Source organism: Rhipicephalus microplus, chromosome 6, assembly GCF_043290135.1.
Source record: "Rhipicephalus microplus isolate Deutch F79 chromosome 6, USDA_Rmic, whole genome shotgun sequence".
NCBI lineage: Eukaryota > Metazoa > Arthropoda > Arachnida > Ixodida > Ixodidae > Rhipicephalus > Rhipicephalus microplus.
Window position 1 is genome coordinate 116,646,110 of NC_134705.1, and position 21,691 is coordinate 116,667,800.

The window sequence follows — 21,691 nt, forward strand, 5'->3', positions numbered from 1 at the left end:
TAGACTTTTTCAGTCAAGTATTTTATTGATGTGTCCTCTTGAGACGCTGCCTCATATTTTCATATTGAAAAAAATGATAACGTTTGCTGCGCTCAAAACATTGCCTCCTAGATTGCGCTGAAAGAGTGAATCGAGAAACTGTCACAATTACAGCAGCACAAAAGTAGCCACAGAAGATGCGATAACAAGCTTATCTTCGCGGAAAGTACACGTAAGTATTTAGTGGACTCATATATTTGGACACGACAGCAACCATAGCAGTAAAAAATCACCAATATCGTAAGCCTAACTGTAGCAAATGTGCTGCCACCATTTCCACTGCGCACTTGTGATATATGCGCGAAATGTTACAGTTTTATTAGGTGCGGATTGCATAAGGCTTCAATGATGAGTAAAAAGTGTGGGCGCACCATCGAAGCCTTACTATATCAGGTTGATAAAGAGGCAGTGTGAGGTTCACGTCATCATTTCCTGGAATCATGCAGCATCGAGCGCATGCACTTTACACATTCATAGAAAGAGGGCATAGACGAAAAAGAAGATTGCATTGTTCGGGCTCTGCCTTAACGTCCGTTGAAAGGTGTACGGTGGAAATTCGGCTATTGTTATCAATGTTGTTATCGTAAAGAAGTACTGTGAAATATGCTACAATAAAAAAATTGAGCAGGTTTAGATCAAAAGTAATGAATCATAATTCGATTAATACTGTTTTTACATCCCAATAGCATTTTTTTCATTACAAAAACTGTGGTGAATATCTTCGTAAATTTAAATCAGCACATGTGGGGAGTTACGCTATTCATAGATGAATATATATTCGCGAAATGACATGCACATGTTCTTGCAGATGTTTATTTTCTTTGTTATGTTTCTCCGTATGTTAGTAGCTTTCATGTGCATAATATTCTTGTTTATTATGTTACTGCGCACGTCTATGATACATATTTCTTCACACCACGAACTAACAAGATGAGCGCTGCTTTGTGGCGTCGTGAGCCTACGCAAGCCGTGTCAACGCCTCGCATCTAGTAAAAGCCGGGGTAGTGTTACCAAATCAGCAATAAGTATCACAGACTCCTCGGAGAGCCTAAAGGAAAGTCAAACAAAAGTTGCTGAAGATGGGCGACACTCATTGTAAACCTTCGTAGCATGCTCTGCTCAGCAGTAGTTCGCACTCGACCTCGGCTTTGTATTCGTTCGCGTTCTTCTGTAACTGCACCTGCCTTCGCTTTCAAGTGTGCACAGCTGCAGGCACGCACTTCTCGAGTCGTGCAGGTGTGGCAGGGGGCTATTTAAACGCTGTTCAAAGGCACGCTATAATGGCACTTACAATCTCTATACATGGCAAGAATTACATTGCCTATGCAACGCATCTAAGTAGTTTCTGAACTAATGTTGGGTCTATCACAGCAGTACGTAATACTCCTCTATTCGAAAACTTAGCTCTGCACTCCGTCGTCTTTTCGTGTACGCAACGTGTTTCGTCAACAATATAGTCCAGTGTACAGGCCAGAATTAACATATTATACCAGTATTTGGGCTGAAGTAAACGTATTAGGCCAGTATTTATTCTCGTTCTTTATTTATGTGCTTTGTGAAGTTACTTGTGTGACTTTTGCCCCAGTGCGCCTAACACCAAGTTAAAAAGCTCTTTAAACTAACTCGGGGAGGTTCAGTTACGTAGTATCTAACTTTGAATGAAGCGTCTCTGTTTTATACACCACATTATCGGAAAATATTCGTTCACGTCATGCGCGTTGGGGGATAAACGAGGCATTGCGAAACAAATGTTGGTGTTTTTGAAATTAAAAAAACAACACCAGTGCGAAATAGATAACATGCCTTAGGTATTATAGATGACGCAATGCGGCACTAGAACACCTTTTATGAAGTCCTGTCCTTAATTTCATCTACTCATTTAGGAAGTTCTAATGACCCTAATGAATTGTATTGCATCCTGAATGCATTACAAAATTACGTTTGTTGCCAAAATTTTTGGAGGATACTTGGAAGTTCAATGTCATGATCCAGACAAAATAGGAAGAAGACGCCTTTCGCCCTCGAGTCTAAAGGGATGGCATATCTGTTTCCATGCATGGTAAACCGGAATCGCAGTCCTTATTCGGTGGCCTTCGGAGCAGTGCCTATGACATAAGATTTGTGTATATTGAGTGGGAACTGTTTTTCCCAAAACACACCATTTTAATTGAGATGAAAGAAGTGTGGCGTTCCGTATGCTCCGCGGTTATATTGTAGTCTTCGGAGCCATCAAGGACCCATGCACCCATCGCACTTGTTCACTTCTGATGTCAATACCTGACTAGGTGTTTTACATATGAAAAAAACACCGAAGATCCCGATCGTCCTTAAGGCAAACTCTGAGCGCTACTTGGTGTAGGAGCAACACCACTATAGTTTGAGGTTCTCGCTCTTCGTGGTTGTAGCAATGTAACAATCGTTACATACTACTTTCAGCGCTCGAGCGCTACAAACACCATACAGTGCAGTTCAGGCACCCCAAATCAAGTGAAATACGGACCAAGCAAAGCCAGATGGAGTGCAAGTACCGTCCCTGCATGAGTAGGGGCCCCGAATGAGAGATTGGCGTGCTTGATAGAGGAAGAAAAAAAGTGGAGTTAGAGGCTATTGGCCTATGAAATCTACGGACTCGGTGTTCTCTCTTTTTCGTCGTCGTTCGCTCTATTAGTTACATCGACGGCGACAACACTAACGATGACACTGCTCAATGCAGAAATGACAGCCTAAGAGCTTCGCTCTGGAACAAATATAGAACATTCAGTTCTACCATGTACATGCGAGTGCACCCATGAAGCTACAGCATTCCACAGCAGTGGTCATGCTGCTCTAGGTGGTGCAATCAATACTTGTTTGCGTACAACACTTACAAATAGCACAAAAGGCAAGCACGTTGACATTCGGCACAAAGGAAAATATCTCCACACTATCGCAACGCTATGTCAGTAACAATATATAAGAAAACTTTGAAAAATGACCAGAAGAGTGGAACGTCTGACAACAGTGACTAAGAACACAAATTTCAGTGAAGCTATGCTTACTACAGGAATTGCTTTCTCGTTGAAATTTAATTTTTTTAAATATTCAAGCAATTGTCATAGCGACAGCAATGTTATAATGTGCTGGCTCGTTCCTAGACATCCGTGTGCCTATGTGCGCATACATTTCTAACTAGAACACGTAATAGTGTTCTACAAACTAATGTGAGTGAGACTTACGTGTAAAAGAAAGCATTACGTACAGATACAGAGGATTAGGCACAATATACAACCCCTATTGTAGTGAAATATGCCCTTTCTTTACCTGGTGGCTTGTTTTCTTACTTGACGCAAATATATAATTAACATTAAGTGTGTAGGCATATTCCAAAAACAAAAATGACTCAAATAAAAAAACTGGCAGTGTTGCGGAATATTCCTGTGCCTCTCACTTCTCACGAGATTCAAAGTGTAACATGAAGTGAGACAAGCGTGCACAAAATATACTTGCCGAACATGTGTAATGAATACACCATAGGTATCTATCTGTTCTGTAACAATATCTTCTTGCAAAACAAAGCGTTGATAGTATTGCTTTTCAATTGTTTTGGACAGTGATCTCACCTTCTGAGATATTGTACATTAGTATATGCTGCAACAATCATAAGCATGACCATACTGTTTGATAGTGTTTTATAAGCAGAAGATTGTATTACGTCCATTTAAAACATAATATTTATTACAGGTATATTCCTATACGAAAGAAACTTGAAAAAATTGGTGCCTTGCTCTTCTGGCTGCTGCTGCCTAAAGGCCACATCTTTAAATGATATCTTGAAGCTTGACATCCACAGATTTGAAGAGCACATTCTTAAGCATGAAGAGCACACCTGTACTTTTTGTGTATTTTGCTAGATTCTGCCACATTTATGGTAAGTTGCTCGACTAGATGCTGTGTCCATGGAACTAACGAATTGATGAGAAATTTTAAAATAATTTGTTATAACATCAATGTTTCTTCGCGTTTTTCTATTGAAAAGTACAGTCTATGCACCACGTACATCAGTGCAGGAGAATTTCGCAGAAGTAAAATGATTTCAGGCGAATTGCGGAATCTATAGCTTGTCAATCTGAAGCACACTTAGGATGTTGAATTTTGTCGCTATGCGCGTAATACTTTGCATGTAATACATACAAGTGAGTCATCACCACTTTCATAAAAGATCTTCACAGGGACGATTGCTATGAATATGGCACACGTAATCAGGGCAATATATCGTCACGTGCTTGCTCAAGAAAGGCGTTAGCAATTGTTCATGTGCCATGAAGGACTATGAAATAGACGAAAAAGAAGAACTTGCTTGCGCGTTCTATTGAAAACACGGCCCTGCTTCTGGTGTCTCAATCTCTGCGGCAATCCCTCTGTCTGACGTCGTGACACTGGTGGAGGTGCTGGTTAGGGGGAACGCAGAGGGCCTGAAGTCCCTCACGCAGTATTTTCCTGATCATTTTTCGCAGGGAACTTTCGCATACGGCAGTGTTCTGAGCAGCAGCACTTACTGCCATGTGGTTCGACAGGTGGTCAACATGCCGGCGACGTTGTTACAGTGCGCACCCGATGACCGTCAGCTCTGTTATGAATTCATAGACTGTTGTAGGTGGCTTGCGTCCGATGCCCACTGGTTCCTTAACACCCTGCATTAGGTGTCGCACCTTCTTTGCCTCGCGCACGTCAGGATCAGCTCGTCGAAACGGACAGATCATACCCTCTGCGTACATGGCGGCTGTTTCGTTGGGTTTTTTACGTGGGTCTCAACTAGTTGCTGTGCGTGGTCCCATCGGTCCAAGTTCAAAAATGCAGCGAGGAGCTTTCGACGGAAATCTTCCCAATATTGGAATGTAGCCCGGCGGTTCTCGTACCACGTGCGAGCGCTATTTTCCTATGCAAAATATGCATGACCAAGTTTGTTCTGTGTTCTCCAGTGGTTGTAAACAGCGACCCGTTCGAACTGTTCGAGCCAGTCCTCGACATCCTAGTACTCTTCCCCACAGAAAACTTCAGAAACGCGAGGATGTTCAAGAGCCACCTGTGAGAGAAGAGTGGTCTATGATGGATGGATAGCCGTGGATGTCGTAGGAGCTGCAATGCTGGAAAGAGGAGGAACAGGTGCGAACTCCAGACTTAGACCTAGAAGGCACCGACTGAATCGGTGCACCGGAGTCGTGACGAGGGGCTGAGTCTCTGGACTAGGTGAACGGGCCAGAGCAAGACTGTCCTGTGTAAGGTTGTAGGCTCCAGCACCTCCACTTTTCGTCTATTGCGGCACCATTGACCCCGCAGGGGCGCCTGCGCAAGCAGGCGTTTGGTGTGTAGCGACACCATGGACCCGAGCTAATAGGGGAGTTTTGGCTCCTTCCCACGCCTAGCCATACGTGGCTGAGCCGTGTCCGGGGAAAAGGGGATCCTGGGGATTGAGTTGACGCTAGGTGATTGGACCTTTAAGGCCCCCCAGCAGAGGCAACACACCCCTTTGGCCCCGGATTCACGTAGATGGCACCCCTGGGCAGACCCACCCAGGGGAAATCGGCAGTCACCTTTTCCTATCTCTCTCCCCTACAAATTCGTCTTTATCTCTCACTTTTAGTCATTCCTGTTTACTTCTCTCTTCTGTTTACTTCCAATTTTTCTGGTGGCCAGTGTTAACCTTGTGTAGTTACTCAACAATAAGTAGTTATATTTGGTTATAGTGGCAATGTACGGCTGGCATCTGCAGCCCTATGCTATTAAGGGCTTCAGCGTCCCCTGGTTGGACTCCATGGTGGGTGGTCGCCATTGCTGCCAAAAAAAACAACACTACTGTGGGAACACCTGCATTTCCCCGTCTCCTAGATCGTCTTCCACTTAAGAGGGGGCGCACCGATGAAATATCAATTTTCAGCCAACTCAGACAATGCTTTCCAAAATTCTATGTTTTGCACAGCAAAAATCCAGCAAAACAAGCCAGAGCCATATCGCCATTTCTTGTTGCCAGATCTCTGACTAAGGTCTTTGGCCCAGGATACAAGGTTACAAAGATGGCTAGCGGAGACCTTCTCCTTGAGCTGCCTGAAAAACATCACTATGAAAAACTTCGCAGTCTCGTAGCATTTGGTAATATCCCAGTATCTGTTTCACCTCATAGATCAATTAACACCTCACGCGGAGTTGTTTCAGAAGCAGACCTTCTTGAAATGTCTGAACAGTAACTGCTTGAAGGGTGGAAAGAGCAAAATGTCACGGATGTGAAACGAATCGTCATCAGATGCGACAACAAAGAAATACCTACCAAACATATAATACTGACTTTCGCATCTAGCACAGTGTCTTCATCTATAGACACAGGCTACATCAAACTCTCTGTCCGTCCCTACATTCCCAATCCAAGACGGTGTTATAAATGTCAACGATTTGGTCATGGCTCCCAGATCTTCGGGGGTCAGGAAACTTGTGCAAGAGGGGGTAGCCACGGCTACCCATCTGATAACTGTGTTACTACGCCTCACCGCGTGAATTGTGACAGGGAACACGCCGCGTATTCGCGTTCGTGTCCTAACTGGAAGAAAGAAAAAGAAATAATCACTCTTAAAGTCAAGGAAAATATATCATTCAAGGAAGCCTGGAAGAGGGTCTCTCCTTTATACAACACATCTTATGCTGATGCGGCACGTTGGGGGGGGGGGGCAGTGTCGCACCAGCCCGCGCCACTCCTTCAGCCCGCGTATACAGAGCCGTAGTCTGTGCCACCTGCCCCCAAGGCGGCTGTAGTCCAGGCTACAACACCTACTCCCAAACAGAGACTAGAGACTCCAGAATCCTCAGGTCTCAAGGCCTCACCTCACCAGGCGAGGCCCAAAATTTGAACTAACAGCCCGCACGTGCGGGCATCCAGTGCCTCCGAGGAGGCAATGGACACATCGGTACCCTTGGTGCCGAAAGAGCGGCGTGGCTCCTTGGAGCGCGCCAAGAAAACAAAAAAGCAGATAGCAGAGCCTGGTGACCACCCTGTTACGTGAACTCAAACTTCCCGTCTAAACAGCCACTCGCTTTTCGTACACACAGCACTATTTTACATTTACCGTGAACACTCAAACTATACTATGGAACGTCAGGGGCCTTCTCAGAAACCTTGACGACATCCAGGAACTTTTACACGAAGACTCACCAAAAGTGCTGTGTGTACAAGAAACACACCTTAATTCAAAACACACAAATTTTCTTCGTAAATACGTTATTTTCCGAAAGGACTGTGATGATGCCATGACATCAACCGGAGGTGTTGCCATTATAGTGAATCAAGGGGTTGCATGCACACACTTACAACTCCAAACATTCCTTGAGGCAGTGGCTTTTCGAGCGGTTATTTTTGGTAAACTGATCACAATATGCACTAATTACATTTCTCTTAGCTATCAGCTGCAAAAACGTAATTTACACTCTTTAAATGATGAACTTCCGGAGCCTTATGTTCTCCTTGGAGACCTTAAGGCGCATAGCAGGCTATGGGGTGACTCTCGTTGCGACGCGCGAGGCCGACTGATTGAACAGTTCCTGCTCTCATCGAGCGCGGGCCTCCTAAATAAAAAAGAACCAACCTATTATAATCTTGCTCGTAACTCCTACTCTTCCATAGACCTAAGCATAGTATCTCCATCGCTTGTGTCTCTACTTTACTGAAAAGTCATGACTAATTCCTACGGAAGGGACTATTTCCCCGTAGTTTGGAGCATATCTACATCAACTGAATGCCCGCCCTAGGTTCCGAAATGGCTACTAAGCAAAGCCAACTGAGAACAGTTCTACACCATCACTCATTTAAGTTGGCGTGACATATGCCCTTTAAGCATTGAGGCGGCTGTCGACTACTTTACAGCATCTCTGATTGGTGCAGCAACAAAAAGCATACCACAAACGAATGGACACTTTGGAAAACGACGTGTGCCATGGTGAAACTCATAGTGCCGAAATGCACGCAGGCAGCAAAACAAAGCATGGAGGTTGCTTCGGATTTCATCGACAGACGAGAATCTTGCCAATTTTAAGAAAATGAAGTCTCAGGCCAGGAGAACGCGTCGGCAGACCAGAAAATAAAGTTGGCAAGGTTTTTATAGGGGGATTAATTCATATACCCAAGAGGCTAAAGTCTGGAACATGGTTGGTAGAATAGCAGGAAGGCAAGTGCATTCACTCCCAGTAGTAAACACACAGGGTGACAGCCTGGAAGATCAGGTGATTTTCCTCGGTGCACACTTCGAGCAGGTCTCTAGCTCGTCGCACTATACTGAAGCGTTTCATAGATAAAGCAAAAATAGAAAAGTAGAAGCTGGAAAACAAATGTACAAATCACGAGGCATACAACCAACCTTTCAACTTAGCTGAGCTACCAAAATCACTAAACTCCTGCAGTAATTCTGCCCCAGGCCACGACCATTGCATGTATGAAATGTTGAAAAACCTGCCGCTTGAAACGTTAAAAACTTTACTCTCCCTATACAATGCTATCTGGCTTTCTGGCACTATCCCTACTTCCTGGAAAGAGGCCATTGTTATCCCTATTTTGAAACAGGGCAAGGACCCTTCCTCAGTTTTAAGTTATAGGCCAATCGCACTAACGAGCTGCCTTTGTAAACTTTTTGAAAAAATAATTAACCGCGCACTTTTATATTTCCTTGAAACATACAATCTGCTTGACCAATACCAATGTGAGTTTCGAGAGGGTAGCTCCACCACCGACCATCTGGTGCGTATCGAGGCACAGATCCGAGACGCTTTCGTCCACAAACAATACTTCCTCTCTGTGTTTCTCGATATCGAGAAGGCTTACGACACAACATGGCGTTTTGGCATATTAAGAGACTTGTCTCATTTGGGTGTGCGCGGTAGAATGCTTTCCATAATCGAGAGTAACTTATCCAATCGGACTTTCCGTGTGCGTATGGGAAGTGTTCTCTCCCAAACATTTGTTCAAGAAACGGGAGTAGCGCAAGGCGGTGTACTTAGTTGTACAGTTTTTATTATCAAAATGAATTCCTTGCACCTGTCCGTCCCCCGCAACATGTTCTATTGTACATATGTCGATGACGTCCAGCTTGGCTTTAAGTTATGCAACCTGGCAATGTTTGAACAGCAGGTTCAGCTAGGTTTGAACAAGATCTCAAAACGGGCAGAAGAAAATGGATTCCGACTGAACCCCGAAAAATGCACATGTGTCTTGTTCTTCCGAAAGAGAGGTATGCACTCAGAACCTGACATTCAATTGAATGGTCAACGTCTGTCTGTTAATGCCGAGCATAAATTCTTAGGCCTAATTTTAGACCACAAGCAAACCTTCATACTGCAAATTAAGTATACAAAAACAAAATGTATAAAAGCCATGGGTGTTCTGAAAGTGTTGTCACGTACTGCGTGGGGTAGCGACAGGCAATTTCTCGTGAATTTGTATAGGAGCCTCATTCGCACACGCTTTGATTATGGGGCCGTTGTTTATCAGTCTGCGACTCAGAGTGCTTTGAAGATGCTGGATCCTGTGCACCATTTGGGCACCGCCTTTCTACGGTTGCTTTTCGCACCAGCCCTGTAGACAGCCTTAACGTTGAGTCAAATGAGTGGCCGCTTCATCTGCAAAGAACTTACATGTCCTTTGTATATTTTCTTAAGGTGAAAGCAGACAAGAAGCACCCCTCATACTCTACTATTTATGATTTGTCGAGCTCCAATCTGTTTCAAAACATGCCTTTGATGAGGCAGCCCTTCTATGATCGCCTGAAGGGTCTAGCTGATGAAACTAGAGTGTCACTTGAACACAGTTTGATGGTTCCTGTAGCATACCCGCCACCGTGGCAGTGGCAGACTATAGACTGCGATGTGCCTTTCCTAGAAGTTACAAAACGTGCGCCTATTGCCCATATCCGAACATACTTCCTGGAACTTCAACACAAATACACACGTCCTGAGTTCTTTACCGATGCCTCTAAGTCTAACTCCTCTGTGTCCAACGCTGCTGTTGGCCCTTCCTTTTCGGATGCTGGCCCTCTACATCCAGGCACAAGTATCTTCATAGCGGAAGCTTACCTGATACTTGTGGCAGCTAAACAAATCAAACAACTACAAATAGAAATAGCAGTAATTTATACGGACTCCCTCAGGGTGGTAACGGTTCTGCACAATCTTAAAAAACAAAAACCCAGTCCTCATCTCACTTTACTCCACTTTATGCACACTCTACACACTCAAACAACATGTTGTAGTGTGCTGGGTGCCAGGGCACCGTGAGATCCAAGGCAACGTGATGGCGGATCAGCTTGCTGCATCCGTCCACGAAAGCACTGCCACTACACCCATATCAATCCCGGCCCTTGATCTTAAGCCGTCTCTCAAACGAAACCTCAGGGACTACTGGCAGAGCAAGTTGGATAAACACACACAAAACAAACTACACATTATTAAGCCACACCTTGGTCATTGGCTGCCAGTATCAAAATCGCATCATACAGAGGTAATACTAACGAGACTCAGGATAGGACACACACGACACACACATATCTTTTGTCCGGTGGCGATCCACCATTGCGTGCCAGATGAGGTGAAGCGTTAACAGTCCTTCACATGTTAAACCAGTGCAAACACTCACAAACTCTAAGAAAACAACATTTTCCATTACCCTACCGACAACATATACCTTTACACCCTGCAATGTTCGTCGGTAGGGAACCGCTTTTTATTCATCAATCATTGTTACGGTTTTTAAAAGAAATTCATAACTTTCATATCCTATACCCGGGCATTCCGTAGCACGACATCTCCATAGAGGTTTTTGCTGCGGTGGCTACACAAGAAAGCACTTGCCTCACGGCCCTTGGACGCAAGGGTATGAACGAGTGAGGTATTGTGCTAATGCCATACATGGCCACCATCGTTTTTCATTATCACCAACTTTTGTCACCTATTCACACCACACACACCTTTCACGGCGTGGTCATGATTTTATTACCTGTATGTTTTACCCACCTTACCGCGAGGAATCTTATGGCCCTTATACAGCCGCTTATCACAATCATTGTTCATATTTTTAGTAAGATGAATTGGCGCTCTTTGGCCGTGAAGTGGCCCTTGCGTCACAAAACATCAAACATCATACTCATGCTGCACCAATGACACTTCTCACACATGAGGACGTCCCATTCTTTTCGGGTGAACACGAGCAAATGGCATTCAATGAACTACGACAACGCCTGCAAACACCTCCAGTCCTTGCGCACTTCGACCAGGAAGCCCCTACAGCACTTGACACTGACGCCAGCGATGTAGGTCTGGGTGCCATTTTGGTGCAGTGGCAGGACGGCTGTAAAAGAGTAATTCCCTACGCCAGCAGAACTCTCTCTCGCACGAAAGAGAACTACTCGACTACCGAGAAGGAGTGTCTCACCGTGGTGTGGGTGGTCATCGAATTTCGTCCATATTGTCCATGGACGAAATGGTCGATCACTCGTCCATACATATATGGACGAGTGATGGTCGATACAAATATCGCCCATCACTCATTATGCTGGCTCACCAACCTTAAAGATCCATCTAGCCGTTTCACGCACTGGAGCCTAAGGCTTCAAGAATTCGACATGACCATCATCTATAAATCTGCGAAGAGGCACACCGACGCCGACTGTCTCTCACGGTCGCCAGTGAAGACTATCGCTCATAATGATGAAAACATCGCGGCATTATTGAGAGTTGTCAACACGGCCACTATTGCACAAGAGCAGCGCAGTGACCTCGAGCTGTTACCACTCATTCAATATTTAAAAGGACGACGTCAAGACGTGCCACTGTTATTTGCTAGAAGACTGCCATCTTTTTGCTTGCGAAACGATGTTTTCTATAAGAAAAAGTTCCCACCAACTGGCAACCCGCACTTGCTGGTCGTGTCTGCCTCTCTTCGAAAAGAAATTATGAAAGCGTACCATGATGATGCAACTTCTGGTCATCTAGGCTACACCCGTACATTATGCCGACTACGATACAAGTACTACTGGCCAAAGTTACCTGCTGCTGTTAGCCATCATGAGCTAACTTGCACAGACTGCCAAAGACGCAAGGCGCCTCCCAGCAAGCCAGCTGGTCTATATCATTCAGTATAAGCACCAGCGAAGCCGCTCACCCAGATTGGAATGAATTTCCTGGGTCCCTTTCGACTTCCAGAAGCCGGAACAGATGGATTATTGTGGCCACCGATTACCTCTCTCGTTATGCGGAGACTAAAGCTATGAAGCGCGGCACAGCAGCACAAGCCGCTCAGTTCTTCATCGAAAACATCTTCCTTCGGCATGGCGCTCCGACAGCAGTGATCACAGACAGAGGATCTTCCTTCACTGCAGAGCTTTTGGAGTCGGTTCTCAGACTCAGCGGTACAGCTCACCGGAGAACAACTGCCTATTGTTCGCAGACAAACGGACTGACAGAGCACTTCAATAGGACACTCACAGGCATGATTAGCCTGTACGTTGACACGGAACATAAAAAACTGGGATCAGATATAGCCGTACGTGACCTTTGTCTATAATACCGCTCGAACAGAAACCACTGCAATGACACCTTTCAGTATGATCTGTGGTCGCGAAGTCCCGGCAACGCTGGCATGTGTGTGACGACATCCATGTAGACGCCGAAGAATTCACTCAGCGCGCCGAGGAAGCCACACAGCTCACGCGTGTGCGCATCTGTGATCAACAGCATCAAGATGCACAACGTTATGACCCCCGGCACAAGTTCATTAGCTACACACCAGGTGTCAAAGCCGGGGTATGGATTCCGATACGTCGACGTGGACTCTCTGAAAAACAACTAAGACGGTACCTTGGCCTATACAGTGTCACGCGACGCTTGAACGACGTATACTACGAAGTTGTTCCCGGCACTGACTGTAGTTCTAAGCGCCAAAAGCATTTACCCGAAGTCGTGCACGTCATGCGTATGAAACCATGTTTATCGAGTTAATTAGCTCCCGGTTACTGTGTTGACGCGACCACTTCATACGCCAGGTAGGGTGCCTAAGTTACGCATCGGGACGATGCCTCTTTCGGAGGGAAGCAAATGTCACGTGCTTGAACAAGAAAGACGATGGCAGTTGTGCATGTGCCATGAAGCACTATGAAATTAACGAAAAACCAAAGAACTCGCTTGTGCGTCCTATTAGAAAGACCGACCTGCTTCCGGTGTCTTAATCTCTACGGCAAGACCTCTGTTTGGACGACGTGACAATATTAGAGTATATGAGAACACCATGTCATGTACAAAAATACCTTGTGCATCCGTTAATCTATATAAAACATTGTACTTGTATTTTCGTTTGCTTGTTTTCAATGTGGAGTTGCCATATTCAAGAAGATTTGGCGCAATGTCCTCAAAATTAAACAATGCACAACACCCAGAGTTCACATGATTCGCCCTCCAAGCTCGGCTTGACGCTGCCTGCGTGGCACTATCCGGGTGGCGTGAGGTCTGTGCTGCACCTTCTCTGGACGAAATGAAGACTTACTCAACATCATCATCAAGCTCGACATACAAATGTTCTATATCAAAGTAAATGTAACTCAAACAAAATACAGTATAGTTTACGTTAGTAATACAGTGAGGCCAAGAAATATTTTAAGCACGAGTACTTTAACACATGTAATTACCACCTACTTCAGTTACACCTATTTGCAATATTAACTGAACAGGTATACGGCATAAGTTAATAACTCATTTTTTGGAGGCTGTTGCAAGCTGCTCAAACTGAGAACCTGTACGCGACACTTAGGTACAGACAGCCACGGAAGAGGTAATTAAATGACGCAGCTCCATGATGTCGAGCTCTATCTTTGGCGTCAGCATACTTATGATCCTACTGAAATGCGGACCTTGCCTTGCATTACTGCGTCTGGGAGTACGGGGGGTTACATTACAGAGACTAATGGATGTATGCACATTTAAAGCGCACAGTATTTAAGATTGAATTGCAGGTTCAAGAAACCATGATAACGAAGATGAAACTAAAAACTTTCAACATGGAAGGACTCACAGCGATACCATCTCAAAAACCAAGAACAAGCTTTTTTTTTATTTCAATATGAGTTTCTGAGCCACTCATGATCTACATGCGGAATGTACAAGTTGGGAAAAATATTTTTTTGGTTCTGCGTAGCACTGCGTATTATATTACAAGTATCAAAAGTTCAAAACATAGATACAAGTAAGAAGTATTTCAAATAATGTCTTTCCTGGTCGTGTTTTATACATGCTTATGATGTAAATTCTGTTCGTGGCCTTCAGCACCACAGAGATTGCGTTTAGTCTAGAGTTTCAAGTTCCTACTTGCTTGTCCTGCAGTATTTAGGTTCTCTAATGATGTCAATCGTTTCATTCTTCTAGCTCATTTGATAGGGGCAAGTCTAAAAACCCCCAGCTACTGCTTGAAGCCGAAAGCTTCAGGGAACACATGTGGGAGAGGTCCATTTACTTCGTGGTATTTTGATTCTGAGAGCCGTAAATGCAAGGCTTTCACCTTCGGCGGATGCAACGGCAACCTAAACAGGTTTTCTTCGGAAGGACAGTGCCAACGCTGGTGCTTACGTAAGTGAATGCCTTCCCTATATTAGAGCGTTTCTATCCAGCTATCTGGGAAAGCACGGCGTTTAGGTCAATGTAGAAAAGCATCAAAAACTATCCGCGTCAGGTATATTCTTAATAGGATAATCGTTCATATTCCCATTCGCTCTCTACACTTAGGCCTCCTACTATGTTGGGTGATAAATATTAGAAAATATTCAGATTTACAACATTTCTAAGCAAACTATAAATATATTAAAAAGTTCTCGATTATCAAAACTTTGCAGTTCATTTCAGTAATAAATACTTATTATACAGCATGTACAAAACCAGAAACGAATAGAAAAATCAAATAAACATGACAGCATATAAATACAAGGAAGAAAGCAAAGCAGATCTGCAGTTATCAAACTGACGTATCAGGAGAGTATCGCACGTTTTCTGTCGAAGAATAAACAATAGTAGTAATGCTGCAAATAACAATTAGCAAACTTTTGAGTCACATATTTGTCAATACTGATAATTAGCGTGTAATCAAGTGCGCGTAACGTGAAAATATTTACTACTAAAAAATATGCCCGAGAATCGGTACGTCGATATTGTACCTTGTTTTTACAAAAAAACTTTTTCTCAAATTGGCATCTTGCCAACATCAACCGACATTACACAACGCTAATATTGATGAGTTCATTCAAACAAATATTGCAGGTTGGTTTTGTTGTCGTTCGTCGTAACTGCCAATGGCATAATGCATCCAGGACAGGAAAATAGAGTGACGCGCGAACAATCACATATAACGCAAAAATGACAGAGGCTAATGTTTTATGCGCTTTTGTGAGATAAAATGCCATGGCATCTTGCTAAATCGAGGGCTAAGAAAAATGTTGCTTAAGATTTTTATTGCACTCTACGATTTTTTTTTTTTTGCGCAGGTGGTGTTCCAGAGAAACCAGTCTGTAGCTTGACTGTCGAAAAAGGAAAAGGTATTGGGGGCATTTTCGCATGGTCGTATAATCCTACACAGGACCAATGTCAAGTGTTCCTGTACAGCGGGTTTGGGGGAAACTCGAACAAATTCAGAAGTTGTTATCAGTGCATGAACAGATGTAGCGGTGAGTTTCTTTTTCTTCAAACATGCAAAAATATTGTCCTTTATTAACGCTCTAATAGCTTCTCTGACTTGTTAGTCATTTCTAACGCTAGAAACCAATTCACCAGCCGCTCAGTACTCGCGCTGTGTGCCTTGATGTATGCATAGCTTCTCTAAGCTCGAGAGACAAGTAACACTAACCAAGAGCGCAAGACAAGTGCTGCCATCTGGCTTTTGGATGTGGAGAAGCTGCGGACCAGTACCTACTAACCTGATCTTAGCACCTGCAGAGTTAAGTTCACATATATGATACCAGGGGTCGAAAAAGCAATCATTCCTAGTTGAACTCCTTCATTTAGCATGTGCAGAATTGTGTACATGTAATTCAAAGATGCGTCACATGCCACATGTTTGTTCAAATGGCCTGAAACTCGGCTTTAGCATTCCTGCAGGCTTTCTCAATGAACAGTTATTGGTCAATTAATTTCATTGCGCTCCGTAGTGCTGCATAAGACCACTTTGCTGGAGACACTACCCATGTTCGACGATTCTTCGGTGTGCTGCATTCCAGGACCGACGTGGAAAGTTTATTTCTTGTCCGCTCGGTATGAATACAACCGTAAAGGTAACTGTGCAAATGATTCACGCCAAATTTTCAATTATTTTCATGCAAGAAGTAAAGCTGGCTTCTGGCAGACTAATTAGGTAGTTAGAGACAGACTCGTTAACATATTTTTTACTGAAAATCACACAAAACATCACATCCTTTCATTTTCTTTCTTGGAACAAAATAATGATAACTTAAAAACACTATCTTGCAGATTTGGAGTTTTTCTGACGGCGCATACTAAATTGACTGAAGGGAGCAAGCATTCAGAAAAAAATTATGGCGGGCTAGGTGCTTGATAATGATCAAGGAGCTGTGTCCCACGACTGCTGAGAGACCGGGCAAAAGATGAAACAGTGTGCTGCCCTTGTGTAACCGTCCACGCGCAATGCGTTGTTCTATGAGCCATTAACATCCAAGATTTATAGTTGCTCATCAAAGGACACTAAAGGTGACACAATGATGACAACGGGAGATATAGTAGCTTCATAATGTCTTTGTACTTATCAGCTATATGAAGTGCACATGCAAGCTCACACCGTCTTATTGGATGAATACAATGCGACATTAAAATGTACACCAAGCTATAATGCAGCAATAAAGGAGGAGTGCAGACACGCTTCGAAGCATTTAAGCAACGAAAGCCACTCTACATCTAGAATTTTTGTCTTGGTGGTATGTATTAGCCCTGCTCAAGCATTCATGTATTCTGGAATGGTTCAAGAAGAACAATTTGAAATATTTAGGCTCAAAACGGGGCCATATTTCACTGATAAACACATTGCTTACCAAGATATATAGCTTCGCTACATGTGGCTCAGGTTACTCTGCAGCTATCAAAAAGAGACACATATTTTCTATTCAGTGTTCTTCTTGAAAATGAAAAAAACATTGATTGTGTTCTCTTTACTATAATTCCCGGACACGTTCTGAAATGAGTCCTTGTGTTTTCGTTATTATTTCATGTCATTCTCACAACGCTAACTGAGAGCCGGTAAGTGGAATCAGACCGAATGTAAAGCGGTAGAACAATGCCCTCTATTACGAGTAAAACAATAAGACTGTTGAATTCATACAAAATTTTATTTTCACGTGGTATCATTGTGTAATATTATCAAAACTGATATATCGTCCCAAAACATGAGCAGGCAGAAATATGTTTTTTGTAACCGTAACAGGAAGCCACGCTATCTGATGTGAGTGGGTTGCTTTCATTAAAACATTTTGGCTTTGGGCCATAGACGATGGAACTCAAGCTACTTGCAATTCCTAAGACTTAGTTTTAATTACGGTGTTTGCTGCTCGACAACATATATTCAAAAAAATATCAAAATTCAGTACTTTGCACACACACCAGCAATTACTGAAGAGCCTAAAGCACACTTCTTTGAAACTTCAACTTTCTTAGAATGTAAGATCTTCCCCGCGATTACAAAGTGACGAAGTTCGTGGTTAAGCCTGAATTTCATTCGTACCGTCATTGATTGAGGAATCGATTCATTAGGCGCGTAACTTAAGCATCAAATAGCAATATCAGCAGCAACAAGAAAGAAAGCACTATAAATAATGTCTACAGCCTTACTTCATGTCATGCACAATTAGAGTACGCGTTAAGGACTTATCAAAACTTAGTACATCAAATTCTTGAGCTTTCACAACGTTAGCGTGGCATAGGCCGAATCTTCCGACTACCATCTGATTTTAAACTGACATCATTTCTGGAACATCATCTATACTTTTAGGTCCCAATAATTATGATGTCATCTGTGGTTTTACGTTAAAAGCCAAAATGCTATTATGAGAAACGCTGGTTTGGCTCTAAAAGATTCGGCGAACTAGTTATTTCTATTGATCGTAGAAATCGCTCAGTAAACAGGTCTCTGCCATTTCTCATCTACCCCGATTCAAATGCCTCGGTCGCGATCGAACCCAGAACGAAGGCTGCATCCGCAGCCGTGCACCGTAGGCACAGATGACCGTGGCGGGCAGTTCAAGGTCGCCGACATATAATTCATTTCTTCCCCATCGAAAGAATTAATAAATTGAGCCAGAAGTCGCACCTCTGTTAAGAGTAGCGCAATACATTTGGTTCACGATATTTACAACAATTAAGGACGGTGTCTGATGCTTTATTTCCGTGTTAGCACAAGGACGTTAACGCCCATTTTAGCGCTCTTGCCTCCACTAGCAGATATTCAGTGCTTATAAATTAGCGCTAAGAACAGCTTAACATACCTGAATGTCCAAGCGAGTTTTTCGTGCAATCTCAAAAATATGTCAACAACGTAGGCCTCCTCAATTTATTTATCCACAATATTAAATCATCACGGAAAAGGCAGCGAACAAGTAAACAGAGAGGGAGAAGGCGAGGAGGCTAACCAGAAAGACATCTTCTTGGCTTCCCTATATTGGGAATTAGGAAATGTTACAAAATAGAGAAAAAAGGAAAGAGAGTAAAAGGGAAGGGAGAGCCAATAAATTCACCCCCATGGTTTGATTTTTTTCAGGAAACAAGAACTCTAGATATATATGCGACATTCTCAAATACCAGTTCATGGTGTAATACTTCTCACGAGTGCCATTTGGCATTGGCTGGCCTACATGAAAAACATAATGCCCTCTTGAACAAAAAGAGAAAATCAAGTTTCAGCGGAGTATCTCCAGCATAATAAAGACTCATGCGTAGTCTTACATGATTAGGATGTTTATGTTTTTACTTTAAGATACATGTTCAAGTTTCACTCAAGGGCTAAGGAGTAGCCGGCGCCATAATTGTGTGCCAGCATCTCCTTCAATCAATCAATAAAAGATGTTTATTGCCCTCATTTGTTGTTGCATACTCGTTAATCGCAAAAATACCACTACAAGAACGAAGTGAAATGGGTTGCAAGAAGACGTTTCATGTAGAACTGTTAGTTTTTTTTTTCAACTTGCAACAAAAATCAGTTTTACTTGGTCAACCACAGTATGTTCATATTTTACAAAATTTGTGGGGCCATTATGCGTTTACAGTACTTGAAGGAAATGCCGGGCAACAGATTAGGAGCATGCAAGCAAACGTTCCTGAATTTTTGTTAGATTTTTCGTTACTTTCTGAAGATATTGCACCATTTGGTAAAAAAGGCGGTGAAGGATAGCGTTCAATTTAATTCAAAGGGTCCACAAAACCTAGCTTTGACAGTCAATGCTACTAAAAATTGCTGTAACCAAAGTGACATTTCTTACTACTGTTACAGGAATATGCGAGACTATCATTTAAAATAGTAGTCGTGATCGCAAATGCATCAGGGTGATTAGCGATCACTACCACAGTGCTCCTTTAACGACAACGTTTGATGTCACACATTACAGACTTAAATTAGATGTACGACTACCATAAAGGTGATCCCAGTTGTTAACCGAATTGTCTAAGTCATGCTCTATATTACGTGCCAAACTTTACCACCATTTGAATGACCATTTATTTGATTCTCAGGACACAATGTTACAAAATTGTACAAGATCATTCATCTGAGAACGTCGCTAGAAATTCGTTAGAGGTTGGAGGAATTCACCTCGCAAAGGTGACAATACCAGTTTTCACTTATTGGCAGTTTGTTTCATATCGATTTGTACACCTTCAAAATGTAACTGGAACCAATATAAAGAACGAAGTGACTTCTTATCACTAGTTATTTGGTCATGTCACAGTTTACACAGAGAAAATGAATCGCCTTTTTATTGAGTCTTCCTTTGATGTCCATGATGCAATGTTACAAAAATATATGAAATCATTCTACCGACCGCATTACTTGTGATCGCGAATAGGAAGGATTGATTGGCGTCCTAATAATGACCACTTTATTGCTAATGACAACTAGTATGATATCAATGAGCTTACAGTCAAATTGTAAGTGGGACTGCTACAGAAGACAAATTGATTACCTATCGCAAGTGACTCGATTGTCCCATGTTAACTGCGAAGCATTGTTTTGCGTACTGCAAGCACATTTGGCGTATGTCTATGTATCTAGATGACTATCTATCTACATAGGTGCGGGCGAGTATGTGCCACTGGTGATTGACAGTTAGTAAAACAAATGTGCAATTTTAACGCGTGAGCGTTAAGAAAAAGCTGACATCGGCTGCGTTGATCCAACGAATGTAAAGAAAAATATGCCAGGGTCCCAGCAGGAATCAAAGCCTTGCGTTCTGCGTGGCAACCAAGTATTCTGCCACAGAGCCACGCCACGTCTCGCAACTACTACGAAGATGAGTGGTCGAACCTATAGGTTTTAACATCCATAATGTCTACATTGAAGTCGCCGACTAGTATGAAGTGCGGAGAGATGGACGCATGGATGAACGGACGGACTTGTGTACGTGTGCACGCTTGCACGGACGGACGGACAGATGCATGAACGAACAGAAAGATGGACGGCATTGGTGATCGTGTATTATGCTGTCATTTAGTTTATTACACACAAGGTTGGTTGTTTACACATATGTTTCCCATTTCTCTTGCAGGTGTTTAGTTTTGGTTTGTGCTTTGTGGGGCGTGATGGACGCCAACTAGGTCGGCGCTAAGAAGCTTGGCCTCTAAAATCTGGCATTGGCACAGTCAACCAACGAACGCATAGAATAAATATCATGGTTCCATCAGCAATGCAACCCCACATTATGTGTGGCAATCAAGTATTCTACCACACAGCCAGGCTAGGTCTCAGAAATGGTTTTCAAGTAGACCGTAATCTTCGTGAAACGTGATTTTGTTGCAGCGCTGGCTATTCCATCTTGCAAACAGTACACAACATTTCCAGTATTCACAGGATTTACATTTTTCAAGATTTGGCAAGCATGGACGTTAGCGGTATTGAAAACTCCCGTCTCCGGTGCGTGCGGGCCGGAGACGGGAGTACTGGGTTTGAAAATTTCATGTTTTCAAACCCAGTACCAGTCAGACTATTTTTGCACGCAGTTCTTTTGCTATGTCTCTTATGACCAATACCATGACGCACAGGGTTTTAATGAAGTTGACATATAAATGCTTATGCAATAAAAAATTTTGTGATGCATAGAGAGTAAGGAACACGTGCATACACAAATCTATTGATACAACAATATTATTCATAAGATAATGCGCCTTCAAGCGACGTAAACGGAGATGCAAAGTGCCACTAATAGATGTTATATGTACCCTACTCGCTTCTTCAAGGAAGGCTTGGACAGACGCTTTCATTTTTGTAAATGTAAAGTTCTTGGCAGTTCTTTTTTTCTGTGCATTACGTTCATCCACCACTCCAGAGAGAGCACAAGATGCCCCGCTTCAAGGTTACAAATGCTCGACTGCTCCCTTAACGACGTTATGTGTTTTCATTGAA

At 43.1% G+C, this 21,691-nt stretch overlaps 1 protein-coding gene across 2 annotated transcripts; it reads left to right on the forward strand.

Annotated features, from left to right (window-relative positions):
* The first annotated feature begins 87 nt into the window (after positions 1-87).
* LOC142765446 (kunitz-type serine protease inhibitor BmKTT-1-like) lies at positions 88-19,158 on the forward strand. 2 transcript variants are annotated; one of them, XM_075866477.1, is made up of 5 exons: positions 88-211; positions 3,760-3,946; positions 14,458-14,658; positions 15,567-15,746; positions 18,839-19,158. In XM_075866477.1, exons 2-5 carry the CDS (start codon positions 3,892-3,894, stop codon positions 18,892-18,894), a joined length of 492 nt encoding a protein of 163 aa, XP_075722592.1. In that variant the 5' UTR covers positions 88-211; positions 3,760-3,891; the 3' UTR covers positions 18,895-19,158. The 2 variants fall into 2 exon arrangements, with proteins under 2 accessions (XP_075722592.1, XP_075722593.1); XM_075866478.1 differs by lacking the exon at positions 14,458-14,658.
* Positions 19,159-21,691: the final 2,533 nt, after the last annotated feature.

Excerpts from the sequence above, each read along its gene's own strand:
- LOC142765446 (XM_075866477.1), top strand. The coding sequence starts at position 3,892 with ATGAAGAGCACACCTGTACTTTTTGTGTATTTTGCTAGATTCTGCCAC. Across the intron at positions 3,947-14,457 it reads TAGATTCTGCCACATTTATG|CTCATTTGATAGGGGCAAGT; the intron begins GTAAGTTGCTCG and ends TCATTCTTCTAG. Across the intron at positions 14,659-15,566 it reads GTGCCAACGCTGGTGCTTAC|GTGGTGTTCCAGAGAAACCA; the intron begins GTAAGTGAATGC and ends TTTTTTGCGCAG.